Below are 24,600 nucleotides of genomic sequence, written 5' to 3'. Positions count from 1 at the left end.
AAATCTGCAAGCACAACCACTATATATATATCTCGATATATTTCCCAAAGCATGAGAATTATCTATTAGAATTATGTCAAAATACGGCTGTGCCTAGCTGAAGCCTCATCGTCTTAGCTGTGCATTGACGGTCAATATTATTGCTTGTTCTCGTCAAGAGTGAAGTCTAAACATTTGGAGGAACACTGGTAGTCGTGAATGTCTAACATCTACTGGATTTTAAGATGTAGCACATTTATGCCATCAAGGCCAAATGCCCTATCTAGCAATGATAACAAAGGGAAAAATAATTTGGTCCCCAGATTTTTTGACTTTCACGCTACTCTTTGGAACAGACAGCTGCAGACACAATGCAGCAGCACAGAGGAGGAGAGACTCTGCACCACAGAGTGGGATTTATACTTCTGCGTTGAATCAATGCCATACCTACCATACGTACCCTTCACCATAGCCTGACATGCACCTAACTACACGTTGCGCAGACCTCCTGTCTGTTTTTGTAAGCTGAAACCATTTCCTTCAGTGGAAACAAAGTTTTTATTTACTTTAATTTCACAGATAAGAAACAATAAATTGCAAAGACAATAAAGCCTCCACAAAATAGCATTTTAAGTCTTGTGTGTGTGATTCATCCTGGCTTCTAATTTATACAATGTAAAATGCCATGGGCTTGTGTTCATAAAGTTAGCATGTTATATTTGTTTGGAAAACGTGTTTAAAATGAGACAGCTGTTTTGTCAGTGAACTTTGTGAGTTGTAATGGAGCTGAATTTTGTAACGTTACCTTTGTTAAATGTTGCTGTTGTCCCTGGCTTCATAGGAGTAGAGGAAAAATCCGCTAGCCAGCCGCTAGGCTAATTTATACAATGTAAAATGCCATAGGCTTGTGCTAGAAACATTAGCATGTTGTATTTTTGGGGAAATGTGTCCAGATAAAGACAAGTGTTTTGTCTGTGAATGCTGCGAATTATAGTGAAGCTGATTTGTGTACTTGTGTTTGAAATTGTTGCTATTAAGCCATGTTTAATGTGTGTTTTGAATGTGTTTTGAGTCAGCTAAACTTTACAGCTTAGCAAGAAACACAGCTGTCGACTAGTGTTTTGGAGGTGTAACTGCAGAGTGACACAGACACACCACTGCACAAGTATAAACGCTCACAATGGTGTAGCATGTGTAGGCTCTGCACAGAGCTTATACATAAAAAAAATGCTTGAGGTTCTGAGATAACAGGATCTTCTCTCCTCTGCTTAGAAGTGGTGAATTTACAGCTCACAGAAACTTAATACGATATTGTCTCTGGCTTTTGTTTGACATCTAGTGCCGGCATAAAGTGTTGTTGCACACTTCCAACCCATCGTTGACGCAGTTAGCTTGTTTACAGTATTAAGTGAATGCCACTGTCACACCGAACATCATGCTAAACCCTGTTAAAACTTACAAACCTTATAGAAGAAAAAACCAACAACTAATAGATGAATATTCATATTGAGCAGCCAACTCTGGTTCGACTGACATAATTAATGAGTCGGGTCCAGCCCTAATCATTACACACTTATGTACTGTATAATCAAAACCTGCTTTTGTGACTTAATACAGCATACTTGGACGATGATGCACACCCATCACGGTGTAATATGTAGCATTAGGTTACAATACACACACCCTCACAGTCCATTCAAACTTGGCAGCTATTTTTAACGTATTGGGATATGCTATTCCCGTGATATCATCATGTGACTCATTGTTCCATCATGGTGGTATGCAAAAATCATGCCTATAAACTGATAAACAATAGCCACACACCCGCCAAGTCGATAGTTGGCCACGACAAATATAACAGCCCATGTTTAGAATTCCACACTGTGGATACATCGGAGCATTTAAAAACATGCAGACACACTCTCGCTGGCTAAAGGTGGTTTGCGGGGGAATGACAGCATAGTAGAGATACTTTGCATTTTTTGGAGATGCAGTCCTTCACTGCTGGAAACTGGGTACCAGACTGAAGTCTAGTCACGATGTCCCCTTTTCTGTGTGTGCATATGTGTCAGAGCCAGACAGATACCAGTCAAAAAGAAGAGGGACACTATTGAAACTACTGACAAAAGTCAGTCTTTTTAAGATAACTTGACCTCACAGATTCAGCTCCTTTTCTAACACATTTACAAAAATCTAAAATATATTTGCTACACAATATAACACAGATATAAGATAACCATCCTTTTGTTTTAATCAGACTTCTCCTCACTTAAATAAACACTGTTGCAATGTTGTTGCTCGTCTTGTGGTCAACACGGTATGCAGGGACTGGCAGGGTGAGATATTGTCCCACTTCAAGCACATGAACTGCACCATTTCCTTAAATAAACAATCCAAGTAACACAAACTTTAAATACACAACACAGAAAAGCATTAAGGACACAGAAGTGATTCGTGAATGGAGGGAGATGTGCAGAGGGGGCACTGTAGGAGGATGATGACGATGCATTTATGTGATCATACTCACACTATTTGTAAGGTTGCTACTGTGATCTGACCAACTTGCACATTATCCTAAATGCATATATTCATATAAAAAGGAGAGGGTCACACTCAGAAATGTGTTACCCACTAAGTTAACCGATCATTTGTCTGGCGATACACAAAATGTTTTCAACTTTTTGTGTATTGCCAGAAAAATGATCAAGTAAACTTATTGAACGATCCATATCTGAATGTGACCCTCTCCATTTTATAAGTTTATGTCATCCTAATAAAAAATCTTAATGTAAATGTAGTCCACAAAGCAATGGCTCAGTTTGCAAATACAGCTTCCAAATATTCAGTGTACAAGTTAAACTTCATTCAGTTAGTGCCCACAAATTGCTTGATTACAGTGAATGCTCTGATTAAGTTGTCTACAAGGCTCACAGTATCCTAACATACACAGTAACCAGGGTCAAGCTGTTTTGGTACTTGATGCTTAGACAGGAAGATATAGTAAAAATGTAAGAACTCTCTTTTAGTTGTTTTTGACCTTGGTAAATTACAGTGTAGAGGCCTCTGGCACAAGCTGTTAAGATCTTAGTTGTAACATGAAAGGTGTTTCTGTTGGCCCCCAAACGACTTTTCCAACCTTCAGTTTGTACTATCTTGAAGGGATGAAGCCTTGGAGAAATATCTGGCCAGATAGCAAGATCAGTTGTTTTTGGTTTTGAACTTTCAGATATCCTGTGCTGCCCATGGACACGTCACCATTCCACTTTTTTTCATACCAATTTGCACCCTGTTCACTCGTGGACTGTGGTAGCGAATAAACACTTAAACTGATTGAGATTCTTTAAGTCAAGCAGTCTTTTTTTTTTTTTTTTGTCAGTCATTATGCAGCGTACTCTTAGGATTGTTTCTGTCCACAGAATAAAGCAGGATTTATACTTGTGTGTGAACTCTATGCAGACCCTACGCCGTAGCCTACACCATTGTGAGCATTTATACTTGTGCAGTGGTGTGTCTGTGTCACTCTGCAGTTACACCTCCAAAACATTAGTCTGCGGCGGGGTTTCTGTGAAGTGCTGTAAAATTTCATTGATTCAAAACACACCCAAAACACACATTAAACATGGCTTAATAGCAACAATATCAAACACAAGTGCACAAATCAGCTTCACTGTAACTCGCAGCATTCACAGACAAAGCATTTGTCTTTATCTGGACACATTTTCCTCAGAAATACATCATGTTAATATTTTTATCACAAGCCTATGGCACTTTACATGGTAAAAATTAGCCTAGCAGCTAGCTGACTTTTCCTCTACTCCTATGAAGCCAGGGACAACAGCAACATTTAACAAAGGTAACGTTACAGAATTCAGCTCCATTAGAGCTCATCAGGTACACAGACAAAACAACTGTCTTAAACTAAACACGTTTTCCAAGCAAATATAACATGCTAACATTATTAACACAAGCCTATGGCATTTTACATTGCATAAATTAGCCTAGCAAGATTACCTCTGCTCATATGAAGCTAGGATAAATCACACACAAGACTTAAAATGCTATTTTGTGGAGGCTTTAAAGGTAGGGTCTGGAGGATTTTCCAGTTGCTGTTTGTAAACACACATTCAAATTTGGCCCCTCCTATCAGGCTTAACTCTCCCGGATGTACGGAGCCCGGAGGTACGGAAGAAGGCTTCACAGAAAAGGTTCAGGCAAGGCTCGCGCTGGTGCACGCTCGGACACGCTCGGGCACAGCACCTGCGCTCTCTCATTGGCTGGGGAAATCTCCGCCCAGAAGCGGTCCGAGCTCACAAAAACATCAAAATACAGTTAAAGGGCAGGAGCTCTGCAAACAAAGTCACCACCACACATGAGTAGAAGCCCATAGCAGAGTTCTGCACTGGGTCGGGTACCAGCTGATTTGCGGGTGGTTTTTAAAAAAACATTTTTTCCCGGGTTCGGATCTGGGTGGAAAAAATAACATGCGGGTCGGATCGCGGGTTTTAGATAAACACATCAGTCATTAGTTCGGTAAACTACTGATAACTATCTTGATCATTATTTACTCTCTGAGGATCGCCTCCGCTATTTCGCAATGGTCATTGGTTCAGCTGTTTACACGCATTTCACCATCTAATAACACAATTTGTGATTGGACGACAGAATCAACATGGCTGCCACTGTCTAACAAGCGCTGCTTCCAAAACAGTAAATAATTATTTAGGTATTTGAGAAATAAATGGATAAAACGTACAACTATCACTTTATACTGTTTCTGAAGTGTTTCCCTGATGGATTACTTCTCTCCTCGATGGATCCTAAAAACACGTGACGGCTCATAACTGCTGAACGTCGCTCTGGACAGAAAGTAAGTCTATTATTAGGCTATACATGTAAAGTTCCTTTACATAGATTAAAAGTTTAAAAGCATTAAACGTAACAAACGAGTGCTTTTAAACGTAACAAACGAGTGCTTTTACGAGTGTAAAAGCACTCGTTTGTTACGTTTGAAAGCATTAAACGTAACAAACGAGTGCTTTTACACTCGTATGGGAGAAGAACACAGAGGGTTGATGATGGAGCTGAAGTCAGGTTTTTATTGTGAGAGCTGCTTCATTCAGGTTGTTGTTTACTCACTGGCGATATGCTGTTCAGTATTCAGCCAATATGACCCAAAATGATTACTTTAAATCCGGGTTACGGGTCGGGCTGCAGGTCGTGTTTCAACGGGTCGGACCGGGTTGCGGTACTAATTGGCCTGATGCGCAGGTTTGTGGTTCGGGTGCAGGTTTGTATGTCGCCGGGTCGGGGCGGGGTGGATCTTGAAAACTGGACCCGTGCAGGACTCTGGCCCATAGGTGATGATTAAGCAGGATTTCATTTGTATATGTCTATATTTTGTTTTGTTTGAAAATCCTCCAGATCCTACCTTTAATGGTTCGAAATTTATTGTTTCTTATATGTGAAATTAAAGTAAATAAAAACTTTGTTTCCACTGAGGGAAATGGTTTCAGCTTACAAAAATAGACAGGAGGTCTGCATCACCGCGATGTGTGGTTACATTTCTGGGTAGGTGTACGTCAGGCTATGGCTAGGGTACAGTGTAGGGTCTATGTCGACGCAGAGCCTACGCCGTAGGCATGGCGTCAATTCTGTGCAGAAGTATAAATCCTGCTTAAGTTGCCGAATGAGCGCTCCTCGCTTTGACTCTGCTCTCTGGTACATGTTGCTGTGGATCCAGACCCAGGGGTGAGTCTGAGTGAGATGAAGGCATCTGATTTGACAGACATAATACTGAGCCAGGTACAGCCCTAATTATTAAAGCCATTTTTAACACATGTTCACTCAGTTTAAGGTTTTATCAAACTGCAATCTCAAAAATAACAACTGCCTAACAAAGAGATTTGATCATCATTCAGTCTGTCTACACTTGTGCTCCACACTGCTACTTCCTAACGATGTCAACTCCCTCTAACCACAGCGTGTGTTCACTCAATGTGTGTTCATTTTCATTAAAATCTCATGAATCCCAGGCTCTGCCAAGGGGGGTCATGAGTTCATGAGTCAAGTCTGTGTCGAGATTTGTTCCGGAGCATCACAGGAGCAAAGCCACACCGCCAAACACAAATGTGTGTTATGTTGCTTTGAATGGTTTAAACCTTGATACAGATGCAGTTTTGTGTGTCTGTGGTTCTGACACACAATATGCATATCAAACACTGATAGTTTCACTGAGCAAACACACATGCACAGGGAGGGTGTAGTAAGATACCACAAACTATAATTTCTCTTTCAGGAAGCAATCAAAACACACACACTCACACATACTCACACATGACTTTGACACACAATCATGGTCACACAGAACTAATAGCCGCTGACAATGATTGCTTAGAATAATAAGTGAACAAAATCTGAATTTAAACATCCACCACTGAGATTGAGAACTAATCTGTGTGTAGGTGAGTGCTTCACTGTGTGCCTGTGGGAGTGGAGAAAATGTAAGTGTGTGCGTGTGGTGTTTTTGCGAATGTGTGTGTGTGTGTGTGTTTGTGTGTAGAGGGAGGGCTGATGGTGTTAACATTACAGCTGCCATGTGTTTATTTCCCAGAGTTCTGGTCTGTGGCGTCTCAGTCATCTCCACAGGCTTAAACAGTCACTTTCCATCCATTTACAGCCCGTATGTGTGCGTGTGTATACAGTATGTGTGTATTCATGTACTCTGTATGTGTGTGTGTGTGTGTGTGTGTGTGTGCTGTGAATGGATATTAATGCATTTCCTATTAATGTGTGGATAATGTGTGGAATGTGGACATTAGTGTGTATTCCTTAAACATCCATGACCAGGACACATCCCTACATGTATCAGCGTGTGCGTATGTGCGTGTCCCTGCTTTGTGTGCGAGTGTGCGCGTGTGTTTATAGTTGTATGCGTCCCACTGTCTCCTCCGTGTGATTAGCTTCCCATTAACTTAGTCACATATCACCCATCAGCGGCTCCAGGCCTCCTCTGTATTATCTCACTGGACAAACATGCTGTCGGTTAGGCCCGCTCACACACACACACACACACACACATCATCTACCCCCATCTGGACAGCCATTAGGTACCTATCATAGCGTATGATGCTTGTCTGTATTGCAAAGCCATTTGGTTAAAAGTGGGCATCCTGACAGCCACGTATGACCCGAAATTACAGCCTGTGGATTTAATCATTTTTCACTGCCACGTTTAAAGTAGCTGACTCGTTCACTCTCTTCTTTGCTTTCCTTTCCTGTGATGTGGTTAACTTATACATTAAATTATAATACCATTGGAAAGGTCATGAGGTGATTCACAACAAACATGACAGCATATTTGTATATCCATGTGAAACAAAGACTTGTTGTGTTTTCTATACCTTAGAAGGTATAGAAACAGGTCAAATAGGGTAAAGAGACCCTATATTACCTGTCTTGACTCTCAAATCCAGGTCACACGCCAAAAACAATGTGCAGTTACTCTCTACCCTTCCTCCAAAACAAAATTGTTCCGGGGCTGAGAGCGGGTGGAGGGGTTGGTATTATGGGGTGGGAGTGCGAGTGCATGGAAAACCCTAAGCCCTTATAGTCCCAGCGCACTGCGGCTGTGACAGCCAGCTTTGCTCTGCTCTGCTTCACCTGTTATCTGTCCATCACTGTATTGTGTTTTGTTGTGCTGTGCCAAGAGCTCTCAGCTAACACTATCAGGAGTATCAAGACTGTGGGTCACAATAACCACAACATCTTAAAGGTTCTGTACATGAGATTTTAAAGATAATATAGTGGCAAACTACTGTTTGCTCTGTAAAGATATAGTGGAGTAATGGTATCCTGAGCAGAGAATGAAGTAACACTCCCTCTGTGTGTGTTGTGGTCCAAGTGTCTCTGTTCTTCATTTTGCTAGCTGGGCCAGCCGTTTGTGCATGTTATTGCATATAAAGCAGGATTTATACTTTTACGTCAAATCCATGCCGCACCTACAGCGTGGCTCTGCGTCTATGTAGAGCATACGTCATAGCCTGGTGTGCACCTCCTTAGAAATGTAACTACACGTCACAGTGTCGCAGACCTCCTGTTTATTTTTGTAAGCTGAAACCATTTCCCTCTGTGGAAACAAAGCTTTTATTTACTTTAATTTCACAGATAAGCAACAGTAAATTGTGAAGACAATAAAGCCTCCACAAAATAGCATTTTAAGTGTGCGATTTATCCTGGCTTCATATGAGTAGAGGAAAAGTCCACTCGCCGCTAGGTAAATTTACACAATGTAAAATGCCATAGGCTTGTGCTAAAAGCATTAGCATGTTGTACTTGTGGGGAAAATGTGACCAGCAAAAGACAAATGCTTTGTCTGTGAATGCTGCCAGTTATAATGAAGCTGATTTGTGTACTTGTGTTTGAAATTGTTGCTATCAAGCCATGTTTAATGTGTGTTTAATGTGTGTTTTGGGAGTGTTTTGAATCAACTAAACTTTACAGCACTTCACAGAAACCACAACGTCAAGTAGTGTTTTGGAGGTGTAACTGCAGCTCTGCACTCATAAGGCATTTATTGTAGATCAGTTTATTGCAGATGTGTAGCGCCCACCCACCAGATACCCGCCAGGTTAACACTGTTAGCTCTGTCAGCACTGTTAGTGCTGTTAGCACCATTAGCATGGCTAGCACTGCTAGCCATCGCCATTTCAGCTAAGCTACCGCCACGTTGGATTGTGACATGAGAAGTGAAAGCTGTGGGGCAATCCCCACAAAAACATCATACAAAGTAGCTCATTTAATTATTTAAGAACAAAGTATGACTTGCTTTTAAACCAGTTCCCCAACAGCCACTGTGCAACAGCTATAAACTAGCTCAATAAAACTACTGCAAACTTAAGCACCAGCACAACAGTATAGCTACAGAACAAGTGCACCTGAAAACAAAATGTCAGGCAATTAATGTGAAATGAATTTCTCTTGTTGTTTATCAAGTAAAGGTTTGTAAAATTTTTCCACTTAGTTTTTTCTAGGTGCATTTTTTCTGATAGAAGTGCCAAAAAATACTAAAATATTTCTTTTACATGTTTACTTTACATACGAAATCAATTTTCCATGTCTCACAAATGACCAAACATACACACAAAGACAGACTCTTAAAAACATTGCTTAGTCTCTGTATTAAAAAAAACCCTCTTTCTCACTCGCTAACTCCTCTCACTCTCTCTCTCTCACACACACACACACACACACACACAATCTAACTTCCCCTGCTCCAGCTGTGTCTTAAGAAGTCAGGGCCAGACCGGTAATCTGACTGGGATAGAAGTTACTGGATATGTATCCATTACAGGATGTAATACCCCTCAGTCCTTAACTTTCCTCACTTCTCCTTACCTTCCACCTTTTAGAGGTCATTTCAAGATTACATTTTTCTTTTCAAACACACAACATAAGACCTGTGTCAAATATCGTATATCAGGGATTCATATTTATGTCATTGCTTTGTCACTGAACCCCTTTATTCTCAACTCCTGCCACATTAGCCTTTTGGGTCCCATCTTGTTAACCCTCAGTCGTACAGACACTCTCAGGGGTAGACCACAGTTTGGGGGCCCAGCTGTGTTAAAGAAAAGACTTAAGAGGTAAATGAAAGGTGTGAGTTTACTTCAGGACACCAACAAAGCGGCAGCAACACCTTACCTCTGCGTTTCAGCTTTACAGCCAGCAGATCTTTAGTTCTAATGAGGTATCTCATTCCAGCCAGGGAGCTTAACATGAGCTTTGAGACTGAGGAGCAGAAGGAGATACAAGCAGTTTGGTACAGTGAGTCAGCTCTCATGCCTTCTGCTTGGCTTTTCTGAAAACTATTTTTTTTTTTTCAGAAATGTCTGAGTCAGCTTTCCACAAGGATAACAGTTTCATCAATGACTTCCTGAGAGCTAAGTGCCCCTGTGAATCCTCATCGTTTGTGTCACTGAACAGACTAAACTGAATATTTTTGAGGTGATGAGATGCATCAATTACATTATGGGTGACAATAAATGCAAACAGAGCATGCAGTCTGCCTCGTGTATTGCCTGCACAGCCTATTGATTTCCTTCAAAACTCACATCAGACACCACAGCATTCAACATTAAGACTCTTCCTTTGGTCTCTTTTGCACAGGAACAGTTTTGAGGAACTCTGTCCTTGTGTGAGGAAAACATCAGTTCAGTAAAACCTGAAATCATCAAGCAGGTGTTCAGTGACACACAGAGACAGAGAGATGAGAATGCAACACTTTTGCCAGCAACTTTATGAAAACTAAAAACAGATCGCTGTGAGATGTGAGCTGAGGAGCGGCTCAGCACGTTCTCAGTGCTCGGAGAATATGGTGTCAAACAACAGCATGTGTGAGGAGATTATTTTGGCTCAAAATTGAGTGGGTGTTTTATGCTGTTAAAACAAAACCTACAAATCTGCAGAGAGCAACAGAGTCTCATTAGCGGGCAGTGACAAAAGCAAAGCAACTGGCAGAGCTTTGACTGTGAAAACTGATACAGCGATGCTTATTTCCACCAAGGACAATGAAATGTAAGCTATCACGCTCACTCCTCACTTCCCAGAACTCACAGTGAAGGCTGCAGCCTGGCGTAGGTGGAAGGTCATAGAAGATCCGTGTGTGTGTGTGTGTGTGTATGTGCATGTGTGTGATTTATAAAGTGTGCATAAGTATGCACATTCCCTATGCTCTCATTTCTCCTTGAGGAATAATGAACACATCGTCCTTTATTTGTCTGAGACAATGGCCTAGACGTGCTGTAGGGCAAACTGTGACCTTCATGCAGACACAACACCGTAGCTGCCTACTGCCTGTCTAAAACCTGTAATGACTCCAGTTCACCTGTGGCTACAGGACCAGGAAACACTAGCTGACCAGGTCTTGTCTCCCATTCACTCTACCAAGCATCCAGCAAGCGGGAAGAAACTGGGAGAACACAGCGAGGAAAAGGAAAAATGCAAGAGAGAAAGTGAGGTACAGACAGTCCCGAAAAATAAAAACCTCTTTCTCTATCTACTCCATCTTTTTTCATACAGTTTTCCAAGAAACAAACATTTGCCTGTTGCGTCACATCTAAATCTATTGCCAGGACAATCAATCATCTGTGTGACAACCAATGAATGAGCCTGTTGCTGGTCCAATCAATCAACTGCGTGTCAGCTGATGAATAAAGCTGCTACTAACAGGGCCTTGGACGAAATGCAATTTGAATACAGTTTCAAGTATTTGGAACGGCTTACGCACACCTGATTCAACCTGAGAAATAAACAGGCTCGAGTTATTTGTTGATCCACATTTACACACTGGACATTTTGCTGAGGTCCAGCTTGGTCAGTTATCGTGGAAAGAGAAAGCACCCAAGCTTTTAGGGGATTTTCTTTTCTTGGTAAATGCAAAACAAAGCAATATTCTTAGAGTTTAAATAATAGTGTGGCTTTTTAAAAATTTATTAACTTATAAAAACTGAGCCAAGAGATTAGTAATTTGGAAAAAATAGGAGTGAAGGCTCTAGAAATGTCTCATTTATAATATGTCCCATTTGCAGCAGTTGCAGTGACACAAAGTGTAACTGAAATTGGAAGCATAAAGACAACATACATTTTCCAATATAATATGATCTAAATATTAAATTTATATATTTAAATTCTAGATGGTAAAGACCCACTGGGAGCATAACACAAACAAGAAAAAAAACCTTGGTAGGGGTCCAACTTTATGTCAGATTTCACATATGTCTTCTTCTTTGGCAGCTGTTCTGCAGTTTCTTGGACAGAGCAGTCAGTGTAACCATGAGTCCAAAACATTCGAGCGATTTTTATACGTGTGTCTATGTGTACTCGAATGCGCTGCAAAGATTTGAATGTTCACAGCATTTAAAATGCCTGTTATTCCTTCTGAGGCTTGCTTTTAAATGACAAAACAGTGTCTAGAAGAAGAGAGAGTAAATCAAAAGAAGGGGGTAGCACAGCATGGACTCCATAGGAAAGCCGACTCAGCCCGTGACAATGACAGGAAAGATGGACGAGAGAGAGGGGGTGACATGCAGCCAGAGGTCGCAGGACGACCTCAGCACATAGCACACTGAGTATGAAGTATGAGCCTCTGCTGGCTTAACTTCAGGGCTCCCAGCTGAAACAACCTCCAATGACTTTAAATAGACCAACAATAAAGAGAGAAAAGAAAAATATGCACGATACTGTCACTCATAACAACTCTCCAAGTCTGTATTCTGAACATAACAGCACAAACACTATCATTTAAATTCCTTCAATAATGACTCTCTTTAAATCAGGAGAATCAGCTGCACTGCTGTGCCGTGGCTAAACCTATACACTGGAAAAACAACAGAGGCAGAGTGTCAAACCTTAATGACACACATCACAGCACTAAACATAACAGACTATTAAATCTGACACGTTCTCTCTCCAACACCTCGCCAATCACACTCCAGATACCAAACATGGTCACGGACAAAAGTGGCTGATGCGGCTGACAGTAACAATGTTGGTCCATGGCAATATATCTCTCTGTCTGTTGGAAGGAAACAGCGAATACACTGTGACTGAAGATATGAAACTAAATGTCAGAGCAACTGTGGAACTTCTAACAAGTGTGAAACTGAAGGTGATCAGATAATCAATAACTTCAACTCATTGATAACTCAATTTCGTTTTGTGTAGTCAGTAGGTTTGAAAATCTGAAAATTCTTGTCTCAAATTCGCTGTTATCAGTCAAACAAAAAGGCAAAATATAAAGCTTGCCCTACCAAAACCTCATGATCTGACGACTAACTGGAGAATGAAATGCTTAAGACTATCTCAGCCGGGACTTTTTGGAGCTGCTGGCCTTGATCAAATCCTACACACGCTGCTGTGATGCCGACATGTAACGTTAAACATGACTGATTCCCTGATGTAAAGCAACCACATACATGTCTTACGTTCAGGGTCATGTGTACATCAGTTGCTATGTTCTGGAGCCCATTTCTTAAACTGACAAACTTCAGGAGCTGCTCACAGACTCTGCAGAGCACAGATCTGAGCTCCAACTTTTTTTAAAGTGACACACATGTATCCACAAAATATGCAAGATGTGAAACAGAGTAAAGAGAGCAGTAAGGAGAGCTCACGACTTCAGTTTTCAAAGTTTAAAAAAAAGGAAATCTAAGACATTCTGATGAGTTGCATCAGAGCAACTTCAGAGCAAAGCTTGAGTAAAAACCAGCCACAGTGTTGAGGAGTAGAAAAAAGTTTTGCAGTAACTCACCGTGAGCCTGTGCGTGAAGAGAGAACAGTCCAAGCAGCAGCAAAGGACTCCGGCTCCAGAGACAGAGAGAGACACAGCGCTTCAGTCTTTCTCCCTGCACTGGCATGGTAGAGTCTGCCGCTCTGCTCCTCTCTTCTCCACTCTTCAATACACTCCACACGACAGGGTCCGCCGCTCACACACTGCCTCTTCCTCTGAGTGTGTGTATGTATGTGCCAGAAAGAGAGAGCGAGAGAGAGAGAGAGAGAGAGAGAGAGAGACGGAGGTGGGAGGGGGAGTACCGGGCATGCAAGCTCCTGTGTGTGTGTGAGAGTGTGTGTCCACCGCAACGTGAGAAAGTCCACACCACACAAAACACACCAGCGGCGGCAGCAGCAGTTGCAGTTGATTGTCCTCCAACCCGGTCTGACAGTAGCAGCCCAGCTGAGAGAGAAAGAGAGGGAGAGGGGCAAAAAAGGGGAGTTTACTTCACTTGCCTGGTGGGGAGGGCTGACCTGTTCACACACACGCACATGCACACACACACGCACACACAGGGTGGAAGGACACGGGTGGAAAGAAAACGGGGGCAGGGGGCAGACAGGAGCAAGATGGGGTTTAGTGAAAAGTATGAGGGAGGAAAGTAGGAGGGTGAGGAGGATATTGAAAACAAGCAGCAGGATCTGTGGGATTCAGCGCCTTTAACAGCTTACAGATAACCATTTCCACTTTTCATTTTCTGCATGAAGTCTTTGAACGAGAGGAAAGTGGGATGAAGAGTTGATTAAAGCTATACATAGACTATAAAGATGGTTCTGTAGCAGTAACATGTGGAGATAAAGGATTGAAAAACCATTGCAGAAGATATAAACAAAGAAATGACAACCACAGTCACATTATTTATTCAAACATGACAGAAATATCAATCACCGTCCTTTACAGCATTACAGTGGGTCCTGAGTTGTGTATGCACAGTGGATATTTGACCAGTATGTGTTCAGCAAATGTATCGGAGGCTCTTCTACAGAGTAACAGTCACCAGTTTTAACACTTTAAGAACTGCCCTATGCACATCTTCATCAGCAGCCAGAGTGACATAGTAATTAAGAGTAAGAGCCAACTTGTGTGTTAAAACTGAGCGAATTTCAATTGTTCATTCTGATACACAAGTACTGCACCAAAGTTTGTCAGACTGGTCTCTCTACATCAGGGGTGTCAATAGGCCCGTTTCCACTGAAGAAGTTCCTGGTACTATTTGGGGGGCAGGAACTACTACAGGAACGTCCTCTCGCTCGGCCCTCTCAACCGCCGTGTCTCCACTGAGAGAGAGAGCGGAGTAGGAGGAAGGTTCCTGTAAAGTTACCGGGCTCTGGATGTGACGTAATCATTGCGCGACCATTTTGACCGGGGCGACCATTGACATATATACGTATATATGTCTATGGGGGTGACGTAGGGGCATATGGACGCTGTTAGCCGTTAGCCCTTAGCGGTGTCTGTAATACTCAGTAACTCAATAAAAAAAAATTTTTTCCAGTGGATGTCTTAGTTACAACATGATTGAGCTAACTGGAGTAGTTTCATGTCGTATCCGACAACGGGAGGCTTTTAACAGATGACATCCTGATGCTAGCTTTGCTGCTGCTGTTAGCTGTCCCTGTCAGCTGCAGCCACTGATGCTTTCTAGACATCGTGATTTCCCATAACTGAATAAATACCACACATAGCAACACAAAACTGCTTTGCTAGCTCAATCATGTTGTAACTAAGATATCCGCTGGAAAAAATATTTTTTTTACGGACCGTTTATTGAGTTACTGAAGCAATGAATGAGCTAACCCTTGTCTGCTGAGTTTTAAAAATGCGGGCTATTTTGCCGCTTTCTGTTGACATCACATCCCGAGTATATCCAATCAGCACCAAGTAATCCCCAAGCCCCAGCCAGGAGTTTTTCGGGGCCGTTCTGAGTACCTACTCCGAGGCAGGGACTTGCACCAACGGCCCTGGCCCCGTAAAATTACCCCGAAGTTCCTGCGGTGGAAACGGGCCTAAACATATGGCCCGTGGGCCAGAACCATCCTGCCAAAGGGTCCAATCTGGCCCACTAGATGACTAGACTAAGGCTGCTTTCACACCTGTCCTGTTTGGTTCGCTTCAATCGAACGCAAGTTTGTTTGCCCCCTAAGTGTGGTTCGTTTGGGCAGGTGTGAACACAGCAATCGCACTCGGGTGTGCACCGAAACAACCGGACTGAGACCTTCTTGAAGAGGTGGTCTCAGTCTGGTTACAAACGAACTCTGGTGCAGTTCGTTTGTGGTGAAAACATGTTCCGACCTCGATCCGAACCAGCTGCAGTCTCATTACACATTGTTTGGGTTAAACATGAGCATGTTACAGTCCTGGAGGATTATTAATGTGCACCTCCTCCTGTACTGCCTTAATATGCACATTCAGCACATCCAATGCATCAACACATTGTTTTCTAGTTGGAGCTGTACCCCGTTTTCAAACTGTATGGTTTGACTAAAATGAACAATGACAGCAATATAGTCCATGATGACAAGCGCTAAAATCAACCTGCGTAGTTGTCGCTCCATTGTGACATTAGAAAGTGTCACATTTATCTTGCAAGTGTACTCTTCTTCAACGTTTTGTTTACTTCCTGGATTTTTCCAGCATGGATATTCTGACCAATCAAGAGCAGCTTTCTTGCACAAGACATCTAATCTGGTCCGCTTGTAAATCCTGTAAATTAGTCTGGCCCATCTGAGATCATGTGGCACATGAACTAAAATGAGTTTGACGCTCCTGCTCTACAGTCTGTGTTACAAATCAAAAATGTTTTTATTGATTATCTGCTACCAAGATTAGTTTTAAAAAATGAGATAAGGGTGTTTTGGGAAAATACAACAAATGAATCTGATAAGACAACACCTGGATTCCAGAAACCCTCTGACAGAACATCTGATGCAGTGGCAAGCTGTTAACAAATCAGGTAGCAGGAAAAGACACTTTGAAGGAGCTGTTAGAGATTACATCACGCTTGCCTGGAGCTTTTAAACTAATAAATAAATGGGTTGAGACACTCTAATAGACCCATTTCCTTTTCAGAGCTATCCTCTTGCCTGTAAGGCATTTACTGTAGACAAAACTGTATGTGTGTGCTGGGAACACTTTGCTTTTAGCAAAAGCATTACGGACCTGGAATAGCACTAAATGAGCAGAGCCCCCCCCCAACACAAAATGCTGATTTCTAAGTTTTAAGGTTAAATAGACGGGGCAAACTGTTTTTGTTTTCATGTTAATCCGTCTCGTTTGTAGCCGCCGCCGTTCTTTGCACTTCTTTTCTTTCTCACACTCGTTCATGTTGTTCATTAGTGACAAACAATAGGCGGCCTGGCTCCCTCGCTCCTCGATGAGAGGAAAAATCACTTCATAAATAAACAGTCCTGCCCTATTCTTCTTCTGTCTCCCCTCGTCCCCCCTCCTCTCTGAAGCCCCTTTCCCACACGAACCTTAACACAGTCACTGACGCTCCTGTCAGTTCGGTGTCATGTGGAAATGAGATCCAGACGCAGTTTTCGAAGCAAGATGTCCTGGAACCTTCAGTGATCTTTAGCACATGGAAGGATTTGAAATCATAAGGTATTATAGTTTTAAGTAGCCACCATACAACTCCATCTCCTGATTGGCATGTCAATGATTAAAATGAATTCGTAACTATCAAGCACCACATATCCTTCGGGCAATTTATTCAGCCATAACTTACACACTCTCTTGTAACTTCAGAACGTTTTGATTCTGTGTTGCACATATTTTGCAACGTGTAACTTTCTCTAGCCGGGCTGCCACCTGTGGTGAGAAGAAAAACCTAACGCTGTCAAAATGTTGTATAAGAATAGACTTGATAGCAAAAGTCTCTGTCTAGGAGAACCACTTAAGACCTATGAAACATGGAATGACAGGAAAAATCACTCACAACTATCTCCTTTATCACTTCTGCATCTGTTTTTTTGTAACCCAAAAACTCAGCTGCTCTCCCCCTCCACCTCTGCCTTTCTCTCCTTTTCCCACTCCCCTCCTCCAGTGAACCAGAATGTCATTTCAAGCATGTCTAACCACGGGAAGCCTTTTAAAAACTGTGACAGCATTTGCCCCCAGTCCCTACTAGCTGTGAAGCTGTGTGAGAGTGTGTGTGTGTGTGTGTGTGTGTGTGTGTGTGTGTGTGTGTGTGTGTGTGTGTGAGAGAGAGAGAAAGAGACTGAGTAATGAATGTCTGTAGTGATTTGCTGGAGGACAGGATATCATATACAGATTGAGAAATGACCCCTTTGAAAACAGTTACTTTAAAGGTATTGTGGGCTGGTGCCATGGACACACACACACACTTGCTATTCTTCCACACTGTCACCCTCATGCTGGGCCTATGATGAATGGCTGAGCGCGTCACAAGCGAAGGATGAGCTGTAAAACTGAAAGAGAATGCAGAGTAAAGAAAAAGCTGCTGACAGGAAAAACAAAAAGGGAAGATCAGAGAAGGATGAGTGTTGTCTGGAAGATTTCTGAAGGGCTGAGATAATGAATGGAGGATGGTGACCTTTCAGGGAGACGTGAAGGAGTTTGCAGAGAAGGGAAAAGGTGCGTGGGGAGAGCAGGCTGACGGACAGTGGGGATCAGAGTGTGAAAAGGAGGCTGGAGGCATCAAAATGCAACACATTTCTAGCGTAGGTCAAAATAAAGTTGCTCAGACATTTGAATCTGAAGCAGACAGCACTTTTTCTTTTCTGACTGCTTCTGTTTTTCATATGCTAATGGTATTCAAGCTCCCTTTACACATTCAGATGATGTGTCTCAGCCAGAGGGGGTCAATATGCTCTCTATTCAGCATTCACTCTCACATCATCTCTGACAGCCTGTCATAACACAACAACTTCACATGTCAGCAGCTTTCAGTGTCAACACTTAAAAGAAAAGTCAAGTTTGCTCTCAGAATGCTGAATGTCTCTGAGGCTGGAGAAAAGTCAAACTTTCTGATCTCGGAAATTAGGATACAAATGAGACATCGTGTTTGTGAGTGGAGTTTACTCCTGGTACACTCTGAGTGGGTTTTGCTGTGTTGCTCCGATTTTAATGATTTATCTTCCTTGTGAGTTTGAAAGCGAGGTGTACGGAGTGTAACATTCTTCAAGATGGACTCCAGAGCTGATCTCCACAGCGGAAAGCAGTATCCTTCCATATGCGAAAGAGCCGACTGAATCTGATGTAACTTTAACCGTTAGTCATCTCACTCAGATTCCTGTCACTGTCCAGTAAAAACCATGCATCTCCAAATGTAAATGAGATTTTGAATTTTTCAAATAAACAAGGGATTGAGTGTTCCTTTACTGTTCCAGAAAATGTTCAAATATTTTAAAGGAGACTTATTATGCTCATTTTCAGGTTTATATTTGTATTTTGGGTTACTACTGGAACATGTTTACATACTTTACTGCTCAAAAAAAATACTTTTTTCATACTGTTTGTGCTGAAACACCTGTATTTACCTTCTGTGTAACACGCTCCTGGAAAAGCCCAATCTGCTCTCATTTGTCAGCTTTTCTGGGGCTTCTGTATCTCAATGTCTCTGCAGCAGGGGAGTGACTATAACAGTATAACGGCACTTTGTACTGTGAAAAACCACCAATTAAAACTTCTAAACCAAAACCTTCACAAGCAGACATGTTCCAGCAGGAATATGATATGAAATTGAGGAGAAATTAACATCACTGGCGACCAAAATTACATGTTTTCCTGATGTTAGTATGTAGTGTGTCTGAAGCAGATTACCATTTAAAGAAATCTGTCACTAGCTGATGTCATTTTGTCTAAAAAATAGAAAAAAAACACGGGAAACTAGAAAATAAGGAAAAGCATAACAGGTCTCCTTTAAGCAAAATAAACCATTCAAAAACCCAATAAATTATGTAAAAAAAAACAACATATTGTCATTTAAAAAATAAGGCAGACTTTCTAAGTTAAAGGGCAATTCAACAGATTTTATGCACCAAAGTCCGTTTGTAAGTGTTGGGGAGTACTACTGCATATGTGAAACTACCCTGCAGTTGAATGCCTCCATGCACCAGTCAAATTTCTCTTACAGTTTACATCCATGTCTGTGAAAACATGGATGCTTCACACACATCTTCCCCCTGGCAGCACAGACAATATATACAGTCAGCACAGTTTCAAGGTGAGCACCCAAGATTAGTGTCACCAATTCAGAATCCAATCAAATGTGTCCCCTTCTGTTCCTGAGATATGGCATTGAATAATGGCCACAAACGTGCTTTATGTAGGATATTATGACATCACAGTAACTTTGACCTTTGACATTTTGGATATAAAATGTCATCATTTTATCCTGTTAGACATTTGTGAGAAGTTTTGTCATAATAGGCGTATGAATTCTTGAGTTATGGCCAAAAGCATATTTTGTGAGGTATCTCTGACCTTGACCTTTGACTTTCAACCACTAAATTTTGACAAGTTTATTCTTTAGTCCGAGTGTATGCATGTGTCAAATTTGAAGACATTTCCTCAAGGTGTTCCCAACATATCACATTCACGAGAATGAGACAGATGCAAGGTCACAGTGACCTTGACCTTTAACCACCAGAGTCTATTAAGTTCATTGTTGAGTCCAAGTAAATGTTTGTGCCTAATTTGAAGAAATTCCCTAAAGGTGTACTTCAAATATTGCGTTCATGAGAATGAAACAGATGGACGGCAAATGGACAACCAGAAAATATAATGCCTCCAGTCATGGCTAACACCAGCACAGAGGCATCCAAGAGTTGTTTAAAGACTGTTGTGACTCACTTGAGTCAGTGTTGGTTGGGGCTGATGACTACAATATTGGAAATAAAGAAATATAAATATGTATCCTGATGTGTGGAGTTAGAAAGAAGTACGCTAACCCCACCTCTTTAGCCTGCTCCCCATCTCTGCTAGTGGCTCAAGGTTACAGGAGTTGCTACTAGCATAACACATCTGAATCTCTGACTGAACTGTTGGTAGATGGGTTCTGACAAGGAAAGGGATTGCGTGGAATATAAAAAGATGATACCTATGTTTCTGCTCAATTAATTTTAATACCTTACTTTTTAAACTGTCTAATATACATCTGACAATTTTATAGAAATGCAATGCTAAATCGATAGAGTACACTTTTAAGTTGACGTTTTGGAGATCCACTGATCTTGTCATACAATATTAGAGACAGAAAACTTCTTCTGCTGTCAAATGAAACTGCTGTTCCTCCAAATGTCAGCTATTAAAAATGTAACAAATAACAAGCACACTTTGACACCACTGTGTTTATTGGGAAAACCACACAGCAGCTCTCTGTGGTTGCATGGACTCATCATTCCTAACAACATATAAATGGACTTGGCATACTGTTGGCTTCACATACAGACATTTGTTATTCAAATACATCATCTCCGCTTTGGGATTTCCATCTGCACCAGAGGATTTAAAGACCACCTTACCTTTTCCTGGTTTACTTTTAGAAGCATTTATCCCCTTATTTGATGTGTGAACTGACTAACAGACAGAGGATTAAATACATTTCAGAGAAACACCTCTATGGCACAGCAGCACATCTGCTAATCCCCAGCCATTCACTTCAGCATGTCTTTAAACTAACAAGCAGTTTAACATAATCTGCTTTAAACCTGTCCATTCACTCCTATTCACTGGTGCATTTACATAGCAATCCTTTCTGCCTGAATGGTCTTTGGAGAGAGAGACACACACAAAGACAGGATGGGAGAACATGTGTTTGAGAGTGTGGGGTTGTAAATGTAGGAGAGCTGTGTGTGAGAATATAGTTGCGCTTCCTATTAAAGTCAGTTTGTACTCACAACATCTCTGCCTCAGGGACACATACAGAGTGGACAAGTTGTTTTGTTTTGTTTTGTTCAAGAAGTAGCCACAGACAAGCCAAAAAACCTAGAATATGCTTTGTCAAACAGACTACGCAAATCAGTTTTGTCCTGCAAAAAATGTAAATATGGGAAAGTTGTTTAGATAGAGCTCGAAGGAGGTGGTGTTAAAGATTTACTGATGGAGGCAAGCAGGGAGTGCTTGGAAAAGTTTTTCGAGGAATGTGTGAGGGGTGGAGAGGCGAGGCAAAAGAGCGTGATGATGAAGGACGGAGTGAAAAAGGCTGCCTTTTAGCTATGAGTTGCAAAACAACAACTTCAGGATAGAGTCCTGTGACTGCGGCCCACTGAATCCTCAGCTACCACTGTCACAAACACACCCACTCATCAAAACAACCCGGGGAACTGATGAGAGAAATGAGGGAAATTAGGGATAAACATGCAGAACGAGGAGAGGCATGATGAAGCGGTGATAGAGAAGTCTGTCAGGTCCACCTCTGACCTCAACACTGATTTGCTCTCGATCGACCTTTCACCTTTGGAGAAAACCCCTCCACCCCACTGCTGGAGAATCCGTTCTTAAAGACAGGTCAGGATGAAAGTCAACAGTGAAGCCAGGAGTCAAAAGATAAACCATAAAACACATAAAGGAGAGAAGAAACATGAAGTTATAGGAAGAAGAAATCCTTGGTTCCCTCAACACATTACTTGGAAAAAATGCTGCCATTCTTTACGTTTAATAAATAAGTAAACATTAACTGCACTATAAAGTGACCACACTCGTTAGATACCTACACTTGGTCATTCATCAGCGATGTTGGGCCATTTTGCCGGCAAGCTGCGAGCATTTAGACACACAGAGCCGGATTGGCAAGTTGATCCAAGGTGCCCAATTTTCCGCCGTGTAGGGGTAAACGTATTGGAGGAACCTTTTTGGTTTAAAAAGAACAAGGCGCCCTTCCGCCACGGGAGGGGCTGTTGAAGACTTGTGGGAGGAGCTGTTGATAACGCCGCACGTGCGAGCCACTGGCAGTGGTCTACCAGGAAACAGCTGATAGCAGTAATGAGCTGCTAGTAGCAAGAGGGAAATGCAAACATGAAAGACACTGTAAAGATGAGCAACTGGGGAGACAAGGAATTGTGCCCCCTCCTTGCCCTCACAAACGAAGAGGCTATTAACCGTCATCTGACGGTTAATGGCCTCACAGGGACGGTAAAGAACGGGCCAACTTATGAGAATCGCGGAAGGACTGACTAGACGCAGCTTCCCTCAGAGTACGTCACTGTTTACGTCACACGCTGAGCTACACGTTTCGTTACTTGCTCACGCCCCCCATTGCCCCAAAAAAGGCGAATTCTGTATAAACAAAATTAGTTAGGCGCCATTTTGCTGCACTCCCCGATTTTGTTTTTATACTGCCAATGCTGAAAGAAGACTGACTGGGCTTTCCTGCAAATTTGCATACATTCTTATTTAAAAAGGGCTTATTACATTCTAGGTTCCCCTCTGCCCACTGAGCAAGTCACGTCTGTGGACGTGATATCAACTAGACTTGGACGTCCACAGACATTGCTTGCTCAGTGGGTGGCGTCAGTTTTGGATGCTCAGGGATGTCGTGTCAATTTATGCTCGTTACCACTGACCAGTGGTTTTCAAACTTTTTGTGCCCAAGGCACAACTGTATTTATGTCTGTGCACTATAGCTTCTATAACATGTTATCACTCTTATCACGACATAAATGTTTGTTTTTATTTACTAATAGGAAATAACAATTGACAACCAACTATTACTCATGAAATATTTATTGACAAAATGATTCAAGAATTCACTTTAAACGTTTTAAAATTACATCAAAGCACCAATAACACATCCATTTAAACTGTAATGTGAGATAATGTACGATAATATGATGTGTCGCACACTAATAATTCCCACACGCAAACGGGGACAAATAGATTCCCCGTGAAGGTTTTTTAAATTATATTATATTAAAATAAATTTTTTTGGGTAGAGCTGGGTTTTGGTAGGTTCCTCTATTAGGAAATGGGTGTACATAGCATACTGATACAGTCACTTAAGAATTCATTCATAACTTTTTGTACAGGCCTAGTTGAATGTTACAATAATACTGTGTGGTTATCACAAAATCCCACGGCACACCAGTGTGCAGCGGCAAATCCATTTGAGATCCACTGCCATAGACTGTGCTCGTTACATGCATTGTAAAAGAAAAAAAAAAATAGAAAAGCCGCCGATGCCGACGCCGAAGTGCCGACGGTGCAGGACACACCACAAAAACTAGGGCGACAGACGCTCACCGATGGCCCGACTTTGGTCGACAGCTGACCATCGGCTCGGTGTGTCAGGGCCTTAAGACTGGAGTTTGTTTGACCCATCCGCCTCCCCTCCTGCCCACCCTAAGCAGACTTTCTCGCTCTTTAACAGCAGTTGCTTGAAGCATAAAAAAGGCCACCGCCCGGTGCATCTCAGACCGCCTCTGAAGTGCCTCGGTGCGTAAATATCGGATGAGTTGGGAGTGAGACCAGGTTGCATTTTGTGGTTAGAAGCAGAAGCAGAAGAAGAAGAAGAAACATGTTCCTGATCAAATAATTAAGCATATAGCCTATAGCCTTCAAAACCACCTTATACTTACTAACCTAAATGTACTGCTTGAAAAATAATAAAAAATAAAGACATTTCTTTCCCTCATCTATCTTCTGTTCTCTATTGCTTGGAAACATACACAAAAATATATACAAACCATCACATACGACACCTGTATGGGATGTGTTTGAGAAAATTTACCTTTTCAATGAAACATGATCTCTCCATTTGAAGTTACTCCTACTAGTATCACACACACACACACACACACACACACACACACACAGACACACACACACACACACAGAGGTAGGTGTCAAGCCATTTAAAGTTAATGAAGGTCTAATGATAGACTGCGAATGGCTTTTAAGGCTTGTTATTGTCATTGTGAAACCACTCACTGTATCACTTTACAACCACCATAAAATCATTGACAGGGATAGGTGTGGTTAGGGCGAGGTACTACAAAACTGAGAATGACTATCAGAAATCCACCTCTGTAATCATGATATCATAAATATTTCAATTATTCTAAATTGCTTTACTGTATATCTGACATGAATGGCTGAGTTTTCCCTGGAGCCATCTGGCAAATACAGTGTTTTCTATAGGATTTCAATGGGACTGATATCCTGTTACTTTGCTCTGAGGTGCAGAGACGGTAAAGAAAAACCACAAATTAAAGGCTCGGATTTACTTTGAAGAGTCATTAATAAATTATTAGCTGGCATAAATGAAATCAAATGTAGTCAGTCCAGGAGATTTACTGCTGAATGATGAGAAATACTTTGTGTATTTTTCAAAA

The 24,600-nt window shown here is 41.7% G+C and overlaps 1 protein-coding gene across 1 annotated transcript in view; it reads right to left on the bottom strand.

Moving 5' to 3' along the window:
- Positions 1–24,600, bottom strand: part of bmpr1ba (bone morphogenetic protein receptor, type IBa) — a 102,113-nt gene that overhangs the window by 20,484 nt on the left and 57,029 nt on the right. The window contains exon 3 of the mRNA XM_033620363.2: positions 13,286–13,708. Within this exon, the coding sequence (XP_033476254.1) occupies positions 13,286–13,391 (106 nt within the window). The 5' untranslated portion in view covers positions 13,392–13,708. The remainder of the gene's footprint in view (positions 1–13,285; positions 13,709–24,600) is intronic.

The sequence above is a fragment of the Epinephelus lanceolatus genome, chromosome 9 (genome assembly GCF_041903045.1).
Source record: "Epinephelus lanceolatus isolate andai-2023 chromosome 9, ASM4190304v1, whole genome shotgun sequence".
Classification (NCBI taxonomy): Eukaryota; Metazoa; Chordata; class Actinopteri; order Perciformes; family Serranidae; genus Epinephelus; species Epinephelus lanceolatus.
Note: the sequence above shows the minus strand (reverse complement) of the source record. Positions and strands in the feature narration are given on the sequence as shown.